We start from the raw sequence: 21,836 nt of genomic DNA on the forward strand, positions 1-21,836 counted from the left end.
GAGCTGCCAACTAGGAGTATTTGGCAGTTTTTTTAGTGTTTGGATTGGGCAAGTTGCAAAGAGTGTTTGGTGGCTGGGGGTATGGGATGTCTGGGTTTGGAAGCTGAGATGTGTGGAAGTTTCAGGAAGGTTCCACAGTGGAGTAAAAAGGGGAATCTCTGTCTATTTAGCATTATGGCAGTGCAGCTTATTGAGGAATCTACTCAAGTGCAATTTTCTAAGAATGAAATTAGGAAGAAAACTGGTTGTTAACAGGAAGACTCTTAAGATAGTGCTATCAACACTTCCTGATTAGTTATTAAAACCTTTTCCTGATTGACAAAACGGTATTAAAGTTCTGATTAAACATGGTTTTAATGTCACTTAAATTTGGGGTGGTAAAATTTGCTTCTCACCATGGGAACTTTCAGATCTGCAACACTGAGCAATTTAGGTGCTATTTTCCTTTACAAGAAGCAGGGATAGGGTTTAATCTGGTTTTGTAATTTAACATTTGTTATGGTAGCATCCACTCAGGAACAGGGCCCCATTGTGCTACCCCTGTACAAATGTGGGTAGAAACAATTTCTGCCCCGAAGACCTTATAGTCTTAAAAAGCATGGAAGTGCATGCTCCTGGAAAGACACAACATAAAAGCAAAGTGATCTGGGTTATAGCCGGTTCATATCTTGTTAGTCTCTTGTCTTTCCTTAGCATTTATTTATATGTTTGTTTAATATTACAAAAGCCTAAAGTTTAGTCTACTTCATTATGTAACTCTGTGCTCAGTACAGTTCTAGGACTATAAGCATATGAGAAAAAAGGCACTTACTGTCTTCATTTTCAGCTTGTCATACCTGTCCTATTTGAATTCCCTGCGGGTTTGCATTTAGGGTTTTATTATTTAAAATATTTTACCTTTAATTGTGCAACAGTGGGGAAATGAGTTTAAAAAATTGGATAAATGGCACCTGCAGTCCAGTCATCCCTTCAACTCTTTTACAGGATTCCATCTTGGACATTAAAGTACCTATATTCAGAGGGCCTGGAGAAATGCCTGAAATCAGATCCTACATGGAGGAGTTCCCATTCCCATTCTACATAATCCTCAGAGATGTGAATGCCCTCCCAGAAACCCTCAGTGATGCACTGCGACAGTGGTTTGAACTGGTGACTGCCTCAGAGAGTCTATAGAGTTTACAAAGCCAAGTAAACATCTGATTGCTGCTAAATTACTGGAGTGTGACTGCATTTTATCAATAATTTGATGAGCTCTGTCTCTAACCAGGATTTATGTGCAGGAACTGCCTTCTGATATTCAGACAGCCTAGAAATGAGTGCAGAAGACTATGCAATGGTGAAAGACTGTGTTCACTTCTTTGCCTATCCCTATAACAATGCAAACCTTCCCCCACCACTATTGTAATTTATTACTTTTAAATTTTATTTGGAATGTTCATATCATTGAAAGGGGGAAAGCGATTCCCATTGCTGCTCATAGCAGTAACAAACCAGTCTTGCTTCTGGGAAGAAACTTCTTGTATTGGAAGAACTTGCGCAGCCATGGAAAAATACTGTTTTAACTGAATATATGTGGTGGTATCTGTGGGTGGGGGAAGGATGGGTTTACACAACCAAAATATAAGTACTTGAATACTTAAAACTGTGTTTTGTGGTTAAACACATCCTATTTTATTGTTGCTGGTTGTCTGTCTGATAACGTCTGCAGGGCATTTTTATGAAACATGCCATGATATGATCTTCCCTGCATTATCACTCTACACTGTGAAGTTTGCCCTTCCGTCCAAGGCAGACACTAAAGGCACATTTAGTTAACCAAGTGTCTTAAAGCATGTACATGACTTTTTTCATTGCAAAAGCTATGCATCTGATTGTCAGTTCTAATAAAAAGATATACCACTGTTTGTAATTATGGTGTCCATTCTTTGTCATTTGATAAAGCAAAAATAACTGTACCACAGGAATAGTACTTGGCGCACATATAATGCTTTACATTTTTAGAACACCACACAGAACTGTCCTCAGATCAGATAGGTTCCTAGCTTGCATAACTTCAAAGGTTTAATTAAGAAAATAATATATTTGTTTTATGGTTTGTACCTAGTAAGGTCCCAATCATCAGGTAAAAAGATGGTGAGAATAATTAGTAGTATTGCTTGTAATGTGGGGAAGTTGTATGGTTCAAAAAGTAACTAATAAAATAAAAAGCTACAGTAACAAGACAAAGCACAAACCTTCCCACTGTTCGGCTAGTAAGCAAGGAATGGGGAAGACAAAAGAAAGGAAGGCGTTGGAGGAAGGAAAGTAGCAAGGATAAACTGCTTCAAATTGGGTTTTTGCTAAAGCTAGCAGTTAGCTGAGAGAGCCATGAATCTGAAGGTTTTTTCAGACTCTTACTTGTTCATGCCAGAGCACACCAGGGTGAGACAGTTCTCTCTTCGAGAGTTGCTCATATGCATTCCATGTAGGTGAGTGCGCGCCCCGTGCACGAGCCTGCGGAAAACTTTTCTGCCCTAGCAACCCAGCGGTCGGTCTCGGCGCCCCCTGGAGTGGCGCGCGTATAGCGCGGTATATAGGGCGCCACCGACCGCGCGGGTCCCCAGTTCCTTCTTTCCGCCCGTGACGGTCAGTGGAACGTCTGCCCCTTGCCCCTTCAGCAAGTAGCAACCTACCTTAGTATTGTATATAAGTTTTTTATTGTTTTTATAGTGTATAGTTAGTGTAGTATAGTGTATATAGTTAGCCCCTAAGGGGCTCCCTTAGGAGCCATGCCTGGCTCCACCGGGTTTAAACCTTGTGCAGCTTGCGGTAAGGTGTTCTCTGTCAGCGACCCCCATGACCGCTGCCTTCGGTGCCTCGGAGAACAACACCGCAAGGACAAGTGCCGCATATGTAAGGCTTTCAAGCCGCGCACCCAAAAGGACAGACGCTCGCCTCCGGGCGATCTTGATGGAGACGGCACTTCGTCCCGACTCCGAGCCGTCCAGATCACCCACGGCACCGAGCGTCTCGTCGATCCGGAGCGCACCACCGGTACCGACAGCAACACCATCGGTACCGTCTAAGCCGGCACCGAAGAAAAAGAAACGGCCAGCGGCCGCACCTATGGACTCCCCCCTGCGACCGGCACAGCAGGGGGTAATACAGGAGATGCCCCAGCCACGGGCCGTTGAATCTGTCCCGGCACCGGCATCTCCTCGTAGAGAGCCTCCCCCGACCCTGAGGGGTGGGGGAGCGCCTCTACAAGGGCCGTCGACGCCGGAGGCGTTCACAGCGGCACGAGCCCTCATGGCCCTGCCTACGCCTCCATCCCCCCCTCGGCCGAGGGCATCGGGGATAGCGTCTCGGGGTAAGCCCGCGCTGGGCTACCCCGGTGGGAGGTCGAGACAGGACTCGGTGTCTCCCCCCAGACGGTCGGGGAGAGGGAGAGCAACATCCTCCCCCCCAGCTCCGACCGCGAGTCGTCGAGCTCCTCCAAAGAACGGCACCGTAGCTGTTCCGGAGGTTCCCGGGAAAGCTCCGCATCCGATCTGAGACCTTCGGAGCCCCGGCGCCGCTCAGCAAGGCGGGGAAAGACCCGGACGTCGGAGCCACGGCACCGCTCCAGTTCGTCTTCGGGCTCTCGGCACCGCTCTCCACGGGCTACGGTGCCGAGACACGCTACAGATCGTTCCCGATCATCGGAACGCAGTCCGGTGCGGATCCCGGCGCCCCAGCCACGGCACTGGTCTCGATCCCCGGCATCACGTCCTGAGAGGCAACGGGACACTCCACCATGCCGGGCTCGCTCACGCACCCGGACCCCGAGCCCATCCCGCCACGACGCTCCTACTTCAGGGGCACCGAGGGCTCAAGAGCGGTACCGGCGCTCTGCCAGCCCGGTACACGCGAAGGCGTCAGGGCATGCATCTCGCCCCCACCACACCTCTCGATCCCCGGCACCGAGAGAAACCACACGGCGCCAAACCAGATCGAGGTCGCCAGCTCCCTCTCCAGCGCGGCGTGCGGCACCGAGACAGGACGCGGACCATCAAAGGCGTTCGGGGAGCTCGGTACCGAGGGAAAACCGGTACCATCAAGCTACGCGGGCCCGCTCTCGCAGCCCGGCGCTCAGCCATCGGCACCGGGAGCGATCTACATCTCGCTCCCGTTCTCCTAAGCGAGCTTCGGTACCGGACACCTCGGCACCGGACACCTCTACGGTACCGCACCTGTCCACGGGGAAACGGCGTTCAAGAAGCCCTAGGGTCCACGCCACCAAGCGCCGTCATAAGTCGCGGAGGTACTCCTGCTCGTCCAGCTCGTCTCCCCGACGCTCCAAGCGCCACCACCGCTCTCTTGGATCCCGCAGCCCTTCTCCGGTTAAAGGGCACCGCAAGAGGAGTCGGAGATCTCCGAGCCCGGTTCATCCATCTGGGCCCGCCTACCCGGCACCGGGGCCGGTACCGGCGTAGGGGCAAGGCCCCTGGCAGTGGCCTTATTGGGGACCCTGGCCGCCGCAGACAATTCAGGGCACAGGGTCACTCCCCTCCTCCTCCAAACCTCACCCTCCCCCCCCCCCCCCCATCACAGGGGGCACAGCAGGAGGAACGCCCCCAAGAAGGGGATCATTCGTCGGACTACGAGTCTGATCCTCTGGAAGGGCCCTCTACAGGCCCATTATTACAGTCTTCCTCCTCCTCTCCCCCTGATACAACATCTAGGGACCGGAGGACCCCTTTGCCTGATTTTAAGGCACATCAAGAGCTCCTTAAGCGACTGGCGGAGAACCTTAAAATAGACTTCAGGGAGCTCTCGGAAGAGGAGGACCCTATATTTGGTATCCCAGCCTCTGCGGGCCCCTCTAGGGTGGCACTCCCGGTACACGACCGGGTACTCAAACTGGTCAAGCCCATATGGGAGACCCCTGCTTCGGTAGCTCCAACCTCTAAGACCGCGGAGCGAAAGTACTATGTACCGCAGCAGGGGTTCGAGTACCTGTACAACCACCCAGCCCCGGGCCCCTTAGTGGTGGATGCTGTTAATCAGAGGGAGCGCCAAGGTGCCCAGGCTAGTACTCCCAAAAATAAAGACTATAAGAAATTAGACCTTTTTGGGAGGAAGGTGTACTCGACCGCGGCCCTTCAGCTCCGTATAGCGAACCACCAAGCACTCTTGGGGCGCTATAATTTGAATCTCTGGGCTTCACTCCAGAGATTTACGTCGGCCCTTCCTCCAGATCTAGCACAGGACTTCACCACCGTCCTCCAAGAAGGGTCAATGGTAGGGGGCGCTACAATCCAGTCTGCCAGTGACGCGACCGACGCGGCGGGTAGGGCCATGGCGTCCGGCATAGTTATGCGCCGGTCGTCCTGGCTACAGTCATCTGGCCTCTCCACTGAGGCGCAGCAGGCCATTCAAGATCTGCCCTTTGAGGGCACAGGCCTGTTCTCCACCAAGACAGATGACAAACTGCACGCCCTAAAAGACTCTCGTGCCACTCTGCGATCCTTAGGGCTTTACGTGCCGCAGGCGAGGCGCCAGGGCAGACAGCAGCCACAGAGGCAACAACAGCAACAGCCCGCTCCTAGGCTGCCCCCCGCCAGACCCAACCTAGAAGAACCGGGGACCGTTTCCGGCAGAACAACCGCCGGAACCGCTCCGGGCCTGCCAAGGGCTCCCAATCCGGGCCGCGCAAGAATGGCAAGCGCCCTTTTTGATGGGACGCTCGGGAGCGGCACCTCTGCCATTCTAACGACCCCAGGGGTCGACCAGGATCTCACCCTACCCTTCAAAGACAGACTTCGCCCCTTCCTCCGAGAGTGGCGAGGCATAACCTCGGACCGCTGGGTGTTAAGTGTGGTGCGGAGGGGTTACGCCTTACAGCTCTCGGCCTTCCCACCGGACTCTCCCCCTACCCCGTCCCTCTTCAGGGACCCCTCTCACGAGCAACTCCTCCTTCAGGAGGTCCGCTCCCTGCTCCGCCTAGGGGCAGTAGAGGAAGTCCCACCTATGGAAAGGGGCAGGGGGTTTTATTCCCGGTATTTTCTTATTCCCAAGGCAAAGGGGGCCTCCGGCCCATTCTGGACCTCCGCCGCCTCAACAGGTTCATCAGGCGGCTCAAGTTCCACATGGTCTCCCTAGCCTCCATCATTCCCACATTGGATCCTGGAGATTGGTATGCCGCTCTCGACTTGAAAGACGCATATTTCCACGTGTCTATCCTCCCTGGCCACAGACGTTTCCTACGGTTCATGGTAGCTGGTGGCCACTACCAGTTTACAGCCCTCCCCTTTGGCCTTTCTTCAGCGCCCAGGGTCTTCACCAAGTGTATAGCGGTGGTGGCGGCCTACCTGAGGCGCAAAGGGGTCCAGATCTTCCCCTACCTGGACGATTGGTTACTTCGGGGAAGATCCAGACTCCATGTAACAAACAGTTTAGCCCTAACGTGCGCGACATGCAACAGACTGGGGCTGCTCATAAACGAGCAGAAATCCACGCTGACCCCAGTACAGCGCATAGAATTTATTGGGGCCACTCTAGACGCAGTACAGGCCAGGGCCTTCCTTCCACTACCTCGTTTCCAAGCCATGACTGCCATCATACTCGAGCTACAGACATTTCCCACAACAACAGCCAGGCGCTGCCTGCAGCTGTTGGGGCACATGGCGGCATGCACATACGTGGTCAGGCTGGCTCGCCTCAGACTCAGGCCTCTGCAGGGCTGGTTAGCGTCAGTATATGCCCCAGCCAGACACTCTCTGGGCAGGGTAGTAACCGTCCCACCCCAGGTCCTAGCGTCACTGAACTGGTGGACAGACCAGAGACAAGTAATGAAGGAGTCCCATTTGCAGACCTGGTCCCCTCTGTAACATTGATCACAGATGCCTCCGATATCGGGTGGGGGGCTCACATTACCCACAACCTGAGTGCTCAAGGTCAGTGGTCAATGCAAGACAGACTGCTCCATATAAACATTCGGGAACTCCGAGCAGTCCTTCTCGCTTGCAAGGTTTTTCTCCGCTTTCTCAGGGGGCGGGTGATACAAGTCCTTACGGACAACACCGCCACGATGTTTTACATCAACAGACAAGGCGGGGCGCGCTCCTCGACCCTGTGTCACGAGGCGCTACAACTATGGGACCTTGCGGTGAGAAACGACTTCCACTTGGTGGCATCTCACCTCCCAGGGGTGAGGAACGACGAGGCAGACCGCCTCAGCAGGTCGTTTTTTCCCCGCCACGAATGGTCACTTCATGGGGAGATTACAGCGTTTCTCTTCCGCAAGTGGGGAGTTCCCCATCTGGACCTCTTTGCCACGCTACAGAACGCGAAATGCCCACTATTCTGCTCCCTGCGCGGGCGAGAACAGAACTCCATTTCGGACGCGTTCCTGATAGACTGGTCGGGGCCACTTCTCTATGCGTTTCCACCGACCCCACTGCTCCCCAGGGTGCTCTTGAAAGTCAAGAGGGACAGAGCGGACATCATCCTGATCGCACCGGCATGGCCGAGACAGCACTGGTACAGTATGCTGCTCGACCTTTCCATCGCCACACCGATCCCGCTCCCGAGACGATACGATCTCCTCTCCCAGGAACAGGGTCGCCTGCTCCACCCAGACTTGGACTCCCTCCACCTGACGGCATGGAGGCTCCATGGTTGACAGAAGGAGAGAGGGCTTGTTCCGCACAAGTAGTTTTCCCTTGGTCTGACTCTGGCCTATTTATAAGTATGAAAGGACGGTCACATGCTTATGGATTCTTTGTTACTGTTTTGGATGTAGTGACTGTTTGATTTTAGGGTTAAGCATGTTTAAATGGTATTTTACACAATTGCTCTAGCATTTGGACTTAATAAAGGAATTTATGGTTAAATTAGTGTTTAGTGGTCTCCCATTTTAATCATATCAGTTAATTCCAGCAGCAGGGCTGGTGTCATATCCCTCCCTAACTAGGGATACTGGTGAGTTGTCATACAGCTCCCATTCAGGCCTGGTCTGCACTGGTGGCTTACTGCAAATTAAAGTCCCTTAATTCGCATTAATTACTCCCGCGTCTACACTAGGGTGTTAATGCAAATTAAGGAGCCTTTACATTTGCAGCAATAAGACCACCTCTGCAAGTGGAGTAGCGCCTGAAGCTCATCAGTTAATTCGCAGTAGTGAGAGTGTGGACGCAATGGGACTTAATTCGAATTAATTGGCCTCCGGACTGTATCCCATGATGCCCCATTTCAGTACCCTCCCCCAAATCCAAGCCTTGCTTCCCCCTGCCCTGGCACAGCACAAGCCACAAGTGCCTGGTCAAAGTTGTTTAAATCCAATCCTTGCTTCCCCCTCTACCCACCCACAGCAAGCCGTGAGTGCCTGCTCAAACGTTTGTAAATCCAAGCCTTGCTTTTTCCTCCCCTCCCCTGTGCACAGCGCAAGCCACGAGTGCCTGATCAAACTTTTTAAAATCCAAGCCTTGCTTTCCCAAAAACCCACATCAAACCACCCACAGATGATCACTGCTTTCTAATTCTAATTAAGGCTGGCCAGTGTGGACGCAAGAAACCAGCACAAACATTGTAGTGTGGACAGTCTGCAGCAATTTCTATAAATCGCTTTCTGTCATTCGAATTAAGCTAATTTGAATTAGTGCTTCAGTGTAGACACAGCCTCAAATGGGAGCACCTCAGGGCACGGGATGGTCACATCCTCAGTGAAACCAGTCCACGGTGTCTGCACCTCATTGCTCTGTTCATGATAAATGGTTCCCTGGGTGCTCTCCCGCTTCGTCTAGTTGGCTCGCGCTGGTTCTCTAATCCGCAGCCCTGTTTACGTGTTGAGGGGGACACGTCCTGTTTTCAGCCTGGGCAGTCATTTACCGCCCTACTCCCAAGGTCTCAGGTCAGGCCCTGCCTCAGCTACCCTTGGCGCGCGGCAGCCAGCGGGGTCACTGGGACCGCCCCGCGGACCGGCTGCCACAACCCCCACGCGCAGGTCAGGTGCCTCCCTCCGAGCGCGCGCAGCCCAGCCCAGCCCAGGGGCACGTGACCGGCGGGAAGCCGTCCCAGGGCCGGGCTCTGACTGAGGGCCGCTCGCGCAGGGGGCGGGGCTGACGGCGCTGTAGCCGGCCCGGGGGGGAGGGGCGGGGCGAATCCGGCGGCGCCGCGCTCGCACGTCATGGCTGCGTCCCGGCTCCCTCCAGCCGCGCTGACGCTGAAGCAGGTACCAGCCCGCCCCGGGGGACGCGGCCTGCGAGGCGCCCCTGGCCCGGTGACAGCGGACCCGCCCCCAGGGGAGCCGGCTGCGCCGCAGTCTCTGCTGCCGGGGCGAGCGCCCACCACTGCAGCTGGACGTCGGCGGCCTGGCCTCCCCTCCCAGTCCGTCAGTCCGTCCTAGCGCCCGCTGTCCTCCCGCGGAACGGCGCGTGCCAGCGTCTGTAATGACCCCGCCGCTCCTCCGCCTCGCGGCTGGGTTTGTCGCGCTCTGCCCTGCCTTGGCTTGCCTGACCCGGCCCTTCCCTGGTTCATTCCGCTCGCTACTGGCGCCTTCAGCGTAGGTTGGCTGACGAAGCCGTCTCATCCCCTCTCAGTTTCTGTGTGGGCCCCACAGAGCCCCCGTTCCCCCGTGTGCCTGTCTCCCATCCAGCTATCACTGCTATGCCCACAACGCTGAGAGCTGCAGCTCCACTCCAGGCTGGTCTGTCCCTGTCCAAACGCAAATCTCAGCCTGCCTCGCTGAGCTCTCCTGGATGTCCCGTCCACTTAAAAGCAGTAACCAAAACAGAGCTCATAATCTTTTCTCCCTTCGCTATTTGTGAAGCACTGTGGATACCCACCAGCCTCCCTGTTAGAACCGGAGTGTCGTCTTTGAGGCTTTCTTGAGTCTCAAATCCAGGCTGTGCCTAAATCTTACTGATTATATTTGCAGAGTGTCTTCAACATACAGCCTTTCCTAAGCATCCACAAGTTAAAACGCTTAGTCCAATCTCCACAACATCCTCTTCACTGATCTTCAGATATGCATCTTGCCCTGTTGGTATCGATTCAAAATGCTGCTGCAAGGATCGTTTTCCTAGTACATCACTTTGACATGCCCCCTGCTCCGTCTTCTCCACTGTATCAACCATTAGTTAATTGTCTTCATTTTTAGTCCCCACATTACCTATTAACTCTCATAGGCTTAGAGAGGTTGACTCCTGCTTCCATTCTGTCAGTGATGCCAACATTAATCACCCACATGTCAAATTTTCAAAGAAGCTGCTTTGTGCTTTCTCCCATGCTGCCCCTCATGCATGGATAAATATCCGCATTTGCAGCTGTCTTTTGCTATTGTTTACAGAAAACTTGACAACAGTCATGCAGCTGGTTTGCTGAGACCAATGCCTCTCATACTGATCATTATTGTCTCATTTTCTTGTGCTCCCTCATCTGTCTGTATGTTCATTATCTCTTGTCTTGTATTTAGAGCTTAGCTGTGCGAATGTTATAGTGGTGTAGTTAAAGTAGTATAACCCCCCCCCAAGTGTAGATGCTGATATAAAAGTGCTTATACTAATGTATTTATTCCTGTATGTTATATGAAATAAGTTGTACTAATGTAAATGCACTTTTATACTGGTATACCTGCAACCACATTAGGTTTGTACCAATATAACTAAGCTTGGCAGAATTTGATTTAAAAAAAAATTTTAATGGATAACATCAATATTTATTTTTAAGCATTTTTTTTCAGTTGTTGGCTATTTAAATTTTCACAATTGTGGGGAATTATGGGTCAAACAATAATTATTTAAGGACAAGAGATATTGAGATTCAAAAAGTTAAAACTTTATAATCTTTAAAACAAATTGTTAACATCATATGTAAAAATATACAAGGTAAATATCTTTAAATCAGACTCATACATTCTCAAGCAGCATTTTTCTTACTTTGGCTATCTGTAAGTTTTGATTATCCTCAATGGAATATTTTTTATTGATTTGTGCATGTATGGTGAAATCGAGATTTTATGATATTTAACAATAAAAATCTAATCCTTCCAGGCCTGAATATAGTGATTTCAGTAAAAAAAATCACACCCCCTAACCAAAATACTTAACTAGTACAAAAAGTGTATGTAGACCAGGCCATAGATTGTAAATAGAGTGGGGCGGGGACCGTCTTTCTGTTGTGTTCATACAGCGCACAGTGGGGTCAATGACAGGCTCCTAGGCGCTTTGCAGTGTAGATAATAATGGGAGTTGCTAGTCATTTTTATAGATTTCCCTCTACTCTAGCACTATGTACTGAGCAATTCCAATAGCCCAGCTCAGATTACACCATTCACATCACATGATTTAATTTAAAACTTATTCTATTTTTCTTTTAAATTTTAAAGTTTATTAGAGACTAAATTTGCCTAGCAGGTAATTTCTCTTGGTTCATTTAATTTCCAGGTGTTATTCAGCTTAAACTCTACAAAGGTTTTAAAAAGACCCAACTCTTTGTCTGATGGTATAACTGACTGGAGAACATTGGAGCAGCAGCTGTAACTGGCATTTCCCCTCCTCTTTGCAGTTCTTGAGAAGACAGCAGGTTCTTCAGTTATACAGAAGAATTCTGCAGGCTATTCGTCGGGTACCTACCGAAGCTGATCAGCACTATCTAAAGGAGTGGGCAAGGGAAGAATTCAAAAGAAATAAAGATGCTACAGATGAGGTGAGGAGTAGGAGGCCCTCTGGTAATGCCTTTTATATACTTGGCAGTACTCTCAGAGCTACAGATCATGGTTTGTCATATGCTTTGGTTTTAGAAGAACTGCACCAAGACTTCTATAACATCTGTTTTTGGAATCCATTTTGTTGATTTTTCTAAGACAAGTAATATTTCTACAAAACCGATACGATACATTTGGGGAGGGTTCACAATGATTAAAGGATTAGAAAACACATCTTCTAGTGATAAACTCAGAACTCAATCTATTTAAGAAAGAGAAAGTTAAGGGCTGACTTGATTACAACCTTTAAGTATCCAATGGGGAACAAATATTTAATAATGGGCTCTTCAACCTAGCAAATAAAGGTATAACATGATGCAGTGGTTGCAAGTTCAAGCTAGACAAATTCAGACTGGAACTGAAGTGTAAAATTTTTGACAGTGACCGTAATTAGCTATTGGGATAACTTATCCGGAGTTGTGGTGGATTCCCCCATCACCAACAATTTTTAAATCAAGATTGGATGTTTTTTCTAAAAGATGTGCTCTCAGATTTATTATACAGGAGCTCAGACTAGATGATCACAATGGTCTTTTTTGGCTTTGGAATTTTATGAAAACTATCAACACTACTATCCTTCTTTTGCTTGCTTGCTTATAAAGCTTTTTTCTGATTCCTTAAGTTGAGTAAATTGGAATTAAAACAAAACAAACTGCTTGCTTGAAATAAGAATCAGACAAACCTATTAATTTTACAATTTTATATTGAACAGTGTGAGAGCAATTATAACTTTACTAATATTAGCACTGTCTTTTTATGATCTCTTTCAGGGCGTTAAATTTATATGAGTATTTATTAATTCAAGTTGAACAAAACAAATTTGACTTGATATCTGTATAGGAATCATAAAAGAGGTGGAGAAATTTTTTTTCAAACATTTCCACATCCCCTGCTTGCCAGCTTTGGCACCTTTCCTAGTCAGTACTGAGGAGTTATTGCCTGGAATTATGCAGACTAAGTGACACAAAGAATTCCAGAAGAATATCCACACTATTTATCTCTTAAAAATCCCTCCCCACAATGCATATTGATGATTCTCACCATTTATTCACAGAAACATTGGAAAGGACATAGATGTATAAAGAAAATACTTAGGTTAGTTAGATTTTGAACTGAAATTTTTCCAGACTTTTAAGCCACACAAATAACCCCTAATGGCACTGTTAAGAACTTAGTTAAAAATGACTGGCACATTAACATGGGCAGTGTTGTGGAGCCATGCTGGTCTCAGGATATTAGGGAGACAAGGTGGTTGAGGTAATGTCCTCTTCTGTTGGTGAGAGACAGTTGCTTCAGCTACCACAATGATAAATATAGTATATAGTCTTTTTCTTAGAGGCTGAATGCTTTATTGCATCAGGCAAAGAAACTGAGTTAAAAATGCAGCATCTCTAGCAAAAAGCTGTATACTACAGTGTGTTACAGTACATGTATTCAACTCAACAGATTCCATTTCACTTTACAGGATGCAATTAAGATGATGATTACTCAGGGCAACATGCAGCTTCAGGAGCTTGAGAGAACACTTCGACTGACACACTCCTAACCTTGATTCTGCTGAGAGCCAATGGACTTTCATTCACTGTGGGAAGTACAGTACTTTCTTCGGAATGCAGCACCTGGTCTTATGCTAAGATATTGGTAATCTTTCAAGGTGGAATATAGTACAATAACAATGTTTCTTTTCTCTTCTTAATTCTGTTACGGCAATCACAGACAAATTACTTATGCCATATTTGTTTAAATAATCAAAAGTATGGCATAATACTTGCTGAGGGAGAAGCAAGAAGTGCTGAATAACAGCAGCATTGCCAAAGAAAAAGAATAAATTCAAACCAGATTTGTTTTGTGTTTTACATTAGTAACTCTGTGTTACACTCTTACAGAAGTCTTTTCTCTAGAGTTCCAGTTTCATAATAAGCTTGTTTAAAATACTAAGAAAATTCCTCAGATGTAGGTGATAATTTGATCCTGGTTATTGTTTGAGGTGGTGCCTTTAAGTATGATTGAATAAATCTTAATTGTGTGAGAGAATTTAACCCAGGATATGGCTATTGCCAAATTAATTGACACCTTCTTGTAATTATATTGACAAGTGTTCATATTTTACATAAAGTAGAATAAACAATAAAGGTATACTGTTAATGTTGGGCCCTTCCTTTCCTTCCTCTAGATTGGAAATGTTTTATTCCCTGCATGAATTGCAACATATTTTGTTTATATCAATTTAGAAGTAAAGGAGGCTGAGATTCTCTGACTGTAAATAGCTGTATACCCAAACAACAGATGTTACACAGCTGCCAGCTAGTATATCTTGGTTCAATTCTAAAAAGCAGCAGACCATGTTTTTTAAAGCTATAACTGCAGACTTTGAGAAGTCTTTCAATCAGCCTAGTCAGCCAACCACTTACTGATGGAGCAGTTAGAAAGATTTCTCCTGTAGTTAGGCTATATTCCAGAATTGTTGTCTATGGGTTTCTTAAGCCTCTCTCTGAAGCATCTGACTCTGGCAACTATCAAAGACAAGACACTGGATTAGACAGAACTCTGGTTTGTGTTGAGAGAGGTTGCTGCTCCTGTGCGTTTCTTCAAGGGACGCTGGTGAGCTGATTTAAAAAAATAATAAAAATGGAATAATTCAAACAAATCTATATTCTGGTAATAGGCTCTTTATTAGTATGTCCTGATTTTTCTTTAAAAAAGAAAACCAACCCTGATCTGCTTCCTTGATGATTAGAAGGGCCTTTTTGAGCAAAGCCTTAGTATACCACCAGTGTCCCATTCCACCCCCTCTTCTCTGTCTGCACACTGCTGCAGGGCTACCGGTATATACCCTCTTGCAGATCCTGTTAACCAATATTATCTAATTGTTCCCTTGTCTTTTTCTGTCTGTATCCACCTAATGTTTCTGTGTAATACCTAAGATTGTAGGCTCTTTGGGGCTGAGACTCTCCTTTTTTGTCCAGTGGGATCCCAGTCGTCTGTAAGTGGGGCTTCTGGGTGCTACTGCAATACAAATAACAATTTGCACTCTCAACAAAACAGTGAAACTGAATAAGATAAGTTAAAATGAAACAATCTTTTTCAGTTACAGCAATCTTAAGAGATGATTGGCTAAATTTTCCAAAGGAAGTGTGATTTTTTCAAGTTGGTGTCCCAACTAGTGTAGTTTAGTTATTAATATACTCTATCCCTGTTACAGGGTGGAGCTCAGGAGTTAAATGTACTAGAGCCCTTTTATTGTAACACTAAACTAATTGTGCTTTACGTACATTTGTGCTGGTGTACTTCCATTGTAACAATCATCGCAGAAACCTTTTAACTATTAATTAAATTCACAGAAAAGGAAAAACCCAGTTAAACCATTTGAAACTTTATTTTGACAACTTTTTCTATCTTAAGCAAAATTTTTCTCTAAAAAGATTGATAATGTTAGATATTAAAAGTCCTTCCTGGAAAAGTCAGATTTAGTTGGCAAAATTCAACCAACCCACTTATAAGTAAACACACCCAAGGGGAGACAGAAGAGATCCACAAAGATTATAAACTGCAGCTTCTGTGTGTTTCTTGATTGCTGTTTAGCTGCTAGAAAATCACAGGCATAGCACACAAACTTCTTAGCCATTCTGATGCTTAGCAAATTCAATCAGTTGTGTTTGAACAGTGTTTTTAGCTTGCTGCTTTGGTCACAGGCTTACAGCAGTATTGCAAGGGTAGATTTCTCCTCACTGGCTGAGCTGCACTTTTAGGAGGCAAAAAGAGGTAAAAGAAATAAGGAGGCACTGACACATGGGAAGGGAGTAATATTAGGAACAGCAGGTTCATGTCCCAGGTGTTGTCCTGAATTCAGTGACCCACTGAAGGTGATGTCATCTGGCTCTCTGTACTTGCGTAATTGGATCTGTTCATTATTCAGACTTAGAAAAATGATGTAATGGTAGATCTTGAGGTCCCAACAAGTGATGACAGCCATGATTGATGAAGCTCTCTGACTCTCAGTATCACCTTTCTTCTTCCCTGCAACAAGCTGCCAGTTGCCCCCAGAAAAGCATAGTACCGAAAGAGATGGCACCCTTAGGATTGCTAGATTTTGGTTTTGACTAAGTGTCGGCATTGCTTTAATTATAGCAATTCTGTGATCTTACCAGTCTTGAAATTGTATAATCAGAGTTTTGTAAATTTCTTTGACTGTAGCGTGTGCTTAGCTTTTATAAACAATTTTATGTAACGGACCTTTATAGGTCAAAAATGAATTTACCTACACTTTGGACAACGTAAGACTTCCACCCAGCATATAGCTCGGGACTAAGAATGTCCCATGAAGAGTCTAACCCAGGTGGTTCTGCTAAGGAGTGGGGCTTTAGTAAGTCTGTAGGAGCACAATCCGTGGACTCCACCTGAGGCTGTCTGCCAGAAGCCTTTTAGGGGTTATGAGCTCTATAGGAGTCCATGCAGGAAATAAAAACTCTCCTGGAATAAGTGGATTCATTTTGGGTGTGTAGTAAGGGGGAAGGGTGGATGATGTATGTTGTTATGTAGATAATAGCCAGAAATCCCTTCAATCTTGCCTTATGTACATAGTTTGGGGTGGGAAGAATGTCAGGAATAGCTTCCTTCTCCTCTGTCCCTTGACAAAAATTTTGTTGAATGAATAATATCTGCCACTAAATTAGTTAATCCTTACAGCACTTAGAAATTAAGTATTATCCACATTTTGTAGATTGGGAAAAGAGTAAATTAGTGACAAAACTAGGATTAGAATTCAGAGGTCTAGTTCCATGTCTGTATTTATTATTTTAAACTGCCTCTCATTTCCCACTCTCTACAGTATTCAATGTGATCTACTTTGTAAGGCTAAAATACACATGAAAAACAGTTTCTGAGCAACATTTATGTTTAATTAGTTGGCAAAAAACATTCACTTTTTATCAAGATACAAAAATTAAATAAACATGCCTCTGCATTCCTACAGTAGCTTAAACAATTTACTTAAAAAAGTTGTAAACATACAAAAATGTCTAATTCTTTATTTTTGACTACCGAAGTCAAAGCATGAGCACTAACAAATATCCCCATCGCTACAGGTATACTGTACTTGTCTTAATAGTGCATTAATAGGAATTAAAATACTGTAATATAATACAATTTTCTTTGCTTTATACACCTACTAAAAAGATACAAGCTCAATTTCTTAATAGTTAATGTTATGTTTACAATACTGTAAAGTATGTTGTAATCATCTGAATTTCCAGTGTCAAGAGATTGCTTGTTTGTTTTTTTTCCTTGGCATAACGTTGCAGTATTTTAAGTAGAATGATTTTGGATAGTTTTTGCTGGGCTATCATGATCTCTATTAAATAACCTTGTCCCTATTATCAGTATCTTATGGAGCCTCCTACTAGATTAAAGCATGAAACCCTAGAGGAATGGTGATGCAACTAGCTATGGTAACTTATCTTCGTACATTACTGAGCAAAATCAGGGTCCATCATGGTGGAGGCCTTTAGACACTATTGCAATATATACACTAAATAATAAGCTGAAAGATTCTAAATAGCTGTTCACAAAGGGGAATTTTTTTGTCCATCAAAGTTGTTCAATACAGTCAGCCTTGGGTCCTGCTAGTCAGGTTGCAGTCGTCTAATATTAAGCGTGGTGGTCTGTGGAAAGGATTTTCCTTTGGACATACAAGATCCTTAATTTTTTTTTCTTTTGTTTTCCCACATCCAGTTCCCTTTAAATGAAACAGGCAGACATTTAAGAGGTGCTAAAGACAATATGCTAGGCAAGTCATTTGGAGTGAAATCCTGGCCCTACTGAAGACAAAGGGAGATTTGCCATTGACTTCAATGGAGCCAAGATTTCACTCTGGGTCTGTATGTTTCATTCTGTAGAAAATTGGAATTTAGGCATCTCAGAGAGTCTTGCCTGTGAATGTACTGCTACACATAAAACATAGTGTGGACTTGATAAAAGTATTTGCCACTCATCTGATAAGGAAATTATAACTTTTCAATAAGGTTATTTCAGTACACGTACCTTCACTAATCATGTAACCCCTAATAACTATTCAAACAACAATTAAAGAGAAGTCAAAGTTATATGCGCTAACAATGCAAACCAAAGGCAAAGGAAAATATCAGTGGGAAGCTGCTGTAACCAAGTAACTTATTTCTAATAAAACCATTTCCGTTGAATATATCCCAGATTTATTTTAAATGTGTTTATATCACCATAAAATTACACTTAATATACACTGGTGTCATCGCTTCAGAAGATTTTGCTTTGGGTGTTTTTTGTTACTTACAAGGAAATGGGAAAACTCGCCCTTCAGAATGTGGTTTGGGTTATTAATACCTGGTGATGAAGTACCTGGTAATTCTAATTTCTGATGGTAAAGTTTTATAGGCTCATAGTATAGGCTCACATCTGCAGAGACTTACTGTTGTGACTACATGGACAGAGTCTTTTTGGATATTTGCTCCCTGTATTTCTGGAACTTCTAATTACATCTCATTAAAGGGGGCAGTTTTTACGTTTGTATGTATTGGGAATAATATTCTATATACTAATAGATCCCAAAATCAGCCACACTGCAATTCCCTTAAAAACTAAATTCAATTTCCATTCCTGCAAGCTGTATCCTGCTAGCTTTCTTTTTGCACCTTAGTCCTTAATTTATTGAGCTCCTCTTCTAAACTTTTAATATGCTCCTTGAGTGCAGCTTTGTCTTGCTGTGCCTTTTGATTAGCTTGGCACTGGGCTTCTTCAATCTTCCGCTCATACCATTTTTCCATTTGAGTGGAAACAGCCTCAAAAAAGTATTGAGTAATCTCCAGAGCTTGGGAAGTATCTTTGATCTGAGGGGCTGGTTGATCTCCTACAAGCAGAACAGATTGTTGCTGTGGCTGGGTATGATGTGTTCCTGTGTGTTGCTGGGGCCGGTGTCTTGACTGCCCACTTTTGCCAGACTTCTTTGTTTGCGTTCCTTTGTCTATGAAGTAGCCACTCTGTTGCTCAGTCTTTGCAAATTCAGTCAAGGGCTGCAAAGCAGTTTGTACCTTAACATGTCTTAATTTGGAACCTGAATGCTCTGACAACGGCACTTCCTGCTGGAACCTGTCGAAATCAGTGGAGCTAAAAGCTTTATCTTTAGGCCTAACGGCTTGAGGGACTGAAGAAGGAGCTGGACCAGCAGCTATCAATTGTTGCTCTGCACCTGTAATTAAAAAAGAAAAGAAAGAATATAAATAAGAGTTCTGAGCAATTTTTTATGTAAATGTTAAGAGAGAAACACCCCCGTTCTCAGGATTGGGGAAGGCCAAGGTTTCCTATGCACCATGCTATATATTGTGTAGATGTTTATAATGTCTTATATCACTTCTGCCTTTGGATAAATTCACAGGCTTGCGATTTAACACACACTTGTTCAAAACAAAATACAGCCTACTTGCCTTGGCAGTAACATATTGTATGGCCGTCCTGAGAATGTAGATTGAGGTGTGATGACAGGATGCCTTTTCTGTAGGCCAGCAAGATCAGACATCATAGGGATCAGGCTTTTGGCCTTTAGGTTAGTGTGCGCTAGTAAGACTACACTTAGCAAGCTGTTCATACAGTAATATTAGAATCAGAAAACCATACGTTCTGCAAGAAAGGACTGTGCCCCTATGGTGATCAAGGGAGAGAAAGGAAGGATAAACAAAAAGTGTGAATGGAAGTTGGGGGAGATAAACCATAAATAAATAGCCTGTACCTATGGGAGTAGGGTCCATGCACCAATACAAATTTAATACAAAATAACTCATTGAATGAACATTTGCCAATTCATTGCACTCTTACATGTAAGACCCTGGGTTGGGAGCAAACCCAGCCCTCCGCTGTCCCTGAAAATGGTAAAAACGTCATAGAAACTATATCTATTTCCACCAGCAGAGGATTTGGCAACAAAGATATAATAAGATGGCAGTGTTAAGAAAAGATGATAAAGTGAATTCCTGCCAACTAAGCCCTGAAACTTTGGTGGTTGCCTTGAAGGAGGCAATATGTTTTAACCAGAATGCATGGAGATGAGGGGAAGAGAGGTACTGATGTCTGGAAGGAAAGCATACTGCTGGAGGTAGGTAATCTTGGCATTTTTATTCTGTGACAGTTTTCCACCGTTAATCAGCACATGCCTTTGAACACTACATCTTAAATAACAAGATCGTACCTGATGCAGTGTCTTGGTCAACAACAAAATAATGCTTTCCAAAGCTTTGTTCTGATGTCTGGACTCTACTCCTTCCCATGTCTTCTGAGAGGCTATTCTGAAGTGTGATATAAGAATGCTGGGGTGAGTCCTCTGATTGTAATGGACTCTGGTTAGTTTTACAGTCCTTGGCACTATTGAGGTTCTCTGTATCCAGGGTCCCTGTGAGGGACTCACAAGTGGACAGAGTTGATTTTGGTCTTGAAGATCTAGAATCTCCAGAAAGCTTCATCTCCAGATTCTGAATCTTTAACATGCACCAGGTTTTCAATTCATCCACCAAGGAAATCTGTGAAAGAAATACATTTTAGTTCCAAGTTAACAGATTTTAAGTCGGTATGTGTTACTCCAGATACAGTCTTCCTCTGTGATAGAGCTCACTGTAATGTGTTTGTGCCACAGTAAAGTTACTGTTTACAACAACAGCCCTCACTGACAATCACTACACATCACAGTAAATGGTAATTTTCTTGCGGCATAAACAACATTTATTCAGTGATGTTAGTTACGCAAGACAGTGGTTAGCACAGATTTTAGGAGAAAAAAGTCCAAATCAAACACTAATGGGTTTGTGGGGCCACTAATGCCACCACTGATCTCTGTGCTTCTCTTGTTGTTTTTGTACTAGAAGATCAGATAACATACTAAATTATAAACGAACACTGGTTTTCAGGTTACAAAAATGCTTAATTTCAAAAGGCATTTGCCAGTAAACATTTTAAAATAAGAACAGAATTATATAGAAAGACAAATACTCCCCATATACTTCTGTTTTCCTGTTATTTACTGGGGCTTTGTGCCATGCAAACAACACGTCCTTGCCCAAACAGTTAACTAAGGGCCTAAACCAAAATATATTGAATTCAATAGGAGTCGTTCCACTGACTGAATCAGGCCCTAAGAGAACAAGAATATGTATTATGCCTGTTAAGTATAATCCTTATTGCCTGTCATGTATCACTCAATCTCCTTTCTTTTTGAGTATTCTTAGAAGATGGAGGTTTCTTCAATCTTGTGGAGAAGGCTCACAGACCAGCATGTAGAGAAGACATTTTGATACCCATGCCTCTTCCTATAAAGCTTGGGGCAGCTCTAATTGTTCTTTCTGCCTCAGAAGTACTTTCTCTGGATAAAGTGATTTTGAGGAATCCTCAGATCCAACAAGTTAAATTGAGATTGTCATCCCTGTCTCCCATAGGCAGATGTGGGCAGTGGTTATTTTAATATTACTCCTCTATTCTAGTTTATGGCAGCTTTGCAAAGATATCATGAAAAAATCTACCAGTTCAGGCATGAAATGTATTTCTCTACTCTTACTGGGATTTTCATAATGAAAATACCTAGTTGTTTTTTACTTCCCTATCAAAAGAGAGTTACTAGCCCTGAGCAAATGGGCATGTAGAAATTTAATAGCATGTTTATGGGGAGTTTGTACTAAAGTGATGGATTCAAGACAGTAGATGGGTATCTGCTAGAGGACAAGAATATCTGTTCCAGTATTCTGTTAAAGAAATGAGCCTAAGTAATACTGGTTTATTTGCAGTAATGCTCAATTTGGGAAACTGGTATTCCCATAATGCTACAGGGGAGGGTCTGCAGCCTCCTGCCTCTCTCCATGAAAGTGTTTTTCAGAGGGAAAGGGTAGAGAACAGATCAAGGAAGAGGGTGTTTGAGGGAATGGAGGAGGGTGAGTGTCTTAGGTCAGAGGCTGAAAAGACCTAAGGAAGAAAAAGTAAAGTATCTTTTTCAGGTTGTAGAAAGAAGGCTTAAAATTACTTTGAAAACTTTTTTACATTAAAAATTCAGGTTTCATCTTTCTCAAAAGACACTCTGGTGACAGGAGAACTAATAAAATGATGA

At 44.9% G+C, this 21,836-nt stretch overlaps 3 protein-coding genes across 6 annotated transcripts in view; 2 read left to right on the top strand and 1 right to left on the bottom strand.

Moving 5' to 3' along the window:
* The window catches only part of MDN1 (midasin AAA ATPase 1), a 147,414-nt gene extending 145,505 nt beyond the window's left edge, over positions 1-1,909 (top strand). For both annotated transcript variants that reach the window (XM_067530039.1, XM_067530040.1), the window contains one exon: positions 985-1,909. In XM_067530039.1, the coding sequence (XP_067386140.1) occupies positions 985-1,173 (189 nt within the window). In that variant the 3' untranslated portion in view covers positions 1,174-1,909. The remainder of the gene's footprint in view (positions 1-984) is intronic.
* Positions 1,910-9,123: 7,214 nt separating this feature from the next.
* Positions 9,124-13,870, top strand: LYRM2 (LYR motif containing 2). The gene is made up of 3 exons (XM_067530011.1): positions 9,124-9,193; positions 11,527-11,667; positions 13,191-13,870. The coding sequence occupies exons 1-3, from the start codon at positions 9,149-9,151 to the stop codon at positions 13,269-13,271; spliced, it is 267 nt and encodes an 88-aa protein (XP_067386112.1). The 5' UTR covers positions 9,124-9,148; the 3' UTR covers positions 13,272-13,870.
* Positions 13,871-16,596: 2,726 nt separating this feature from the next.
* ANKRD6 (ankyrin repeat domain 6) overlaps positions 16,597-21,836 on the bottom strand; it is a 102,362-nt gene continuing 97,122 nt past the window's right edge. For all 3 annotated transcript variants that reach the window (XM_067530024.1, XM_067530023.1, XM_067530021.1), the window contains 2 exons: positions 19,938-20,265; positions 16,597-18,944 (listed from right to left, as the gene is read on the bottom strand). In XM_067530024.1, the coding sequence (XP_067386125.1) occupies positions 18,373-18,944; positions 19,938-20,265 (900 nt within the window). In that variant the 3' untranslated portion in view covers positions 16,597-18,372. The remainder of the gene's footprint in view (positions 18,945-19,937; positions 20,266-21,836) is intronic.

The sequence above is a fragment of the Emydura macquarii genome, unplaced genomic scaffold (genome assembly GCF_026122565.2).
Source record: "Emydura macquarii macquarii isolate MOO-44397 ecotype Brisbane River unplaced genomic scaffold, CSIRO-AGI_Emac_v2 contig_3019, whole genome shotgun sequence".
NCBI lineage: Eukaryota > Metazoa > Chordata > Testudines > Chelidae > Emydura > Emydura macquarii.

Excerpts from the sequence above, each read along its gene's own strand:
- LYRM2 (XM_067530011.1), top strand. The coding sequence starts at position 9,149 with ATGGCTGCGTCCCGGCTCCCTCCAGCCGCGCTGACGCTGAAGCAG. Across the intron at positions 9,194-11,526 it reads CCGCGCTGACGCTGAAGCAG|TTCTTGAGAAGACAGCAGGT; the intron begins GTACCAGCCCGC and ends TCCTCTTTGCAG. Across the intron at positions 11,668-13,190 it reads ATAAAGATGCTACAGATGAG|GATGCAATTAAGATGATGAT; the intron begins GTGAGGAGTAGG and ends TTCACTTTACAG.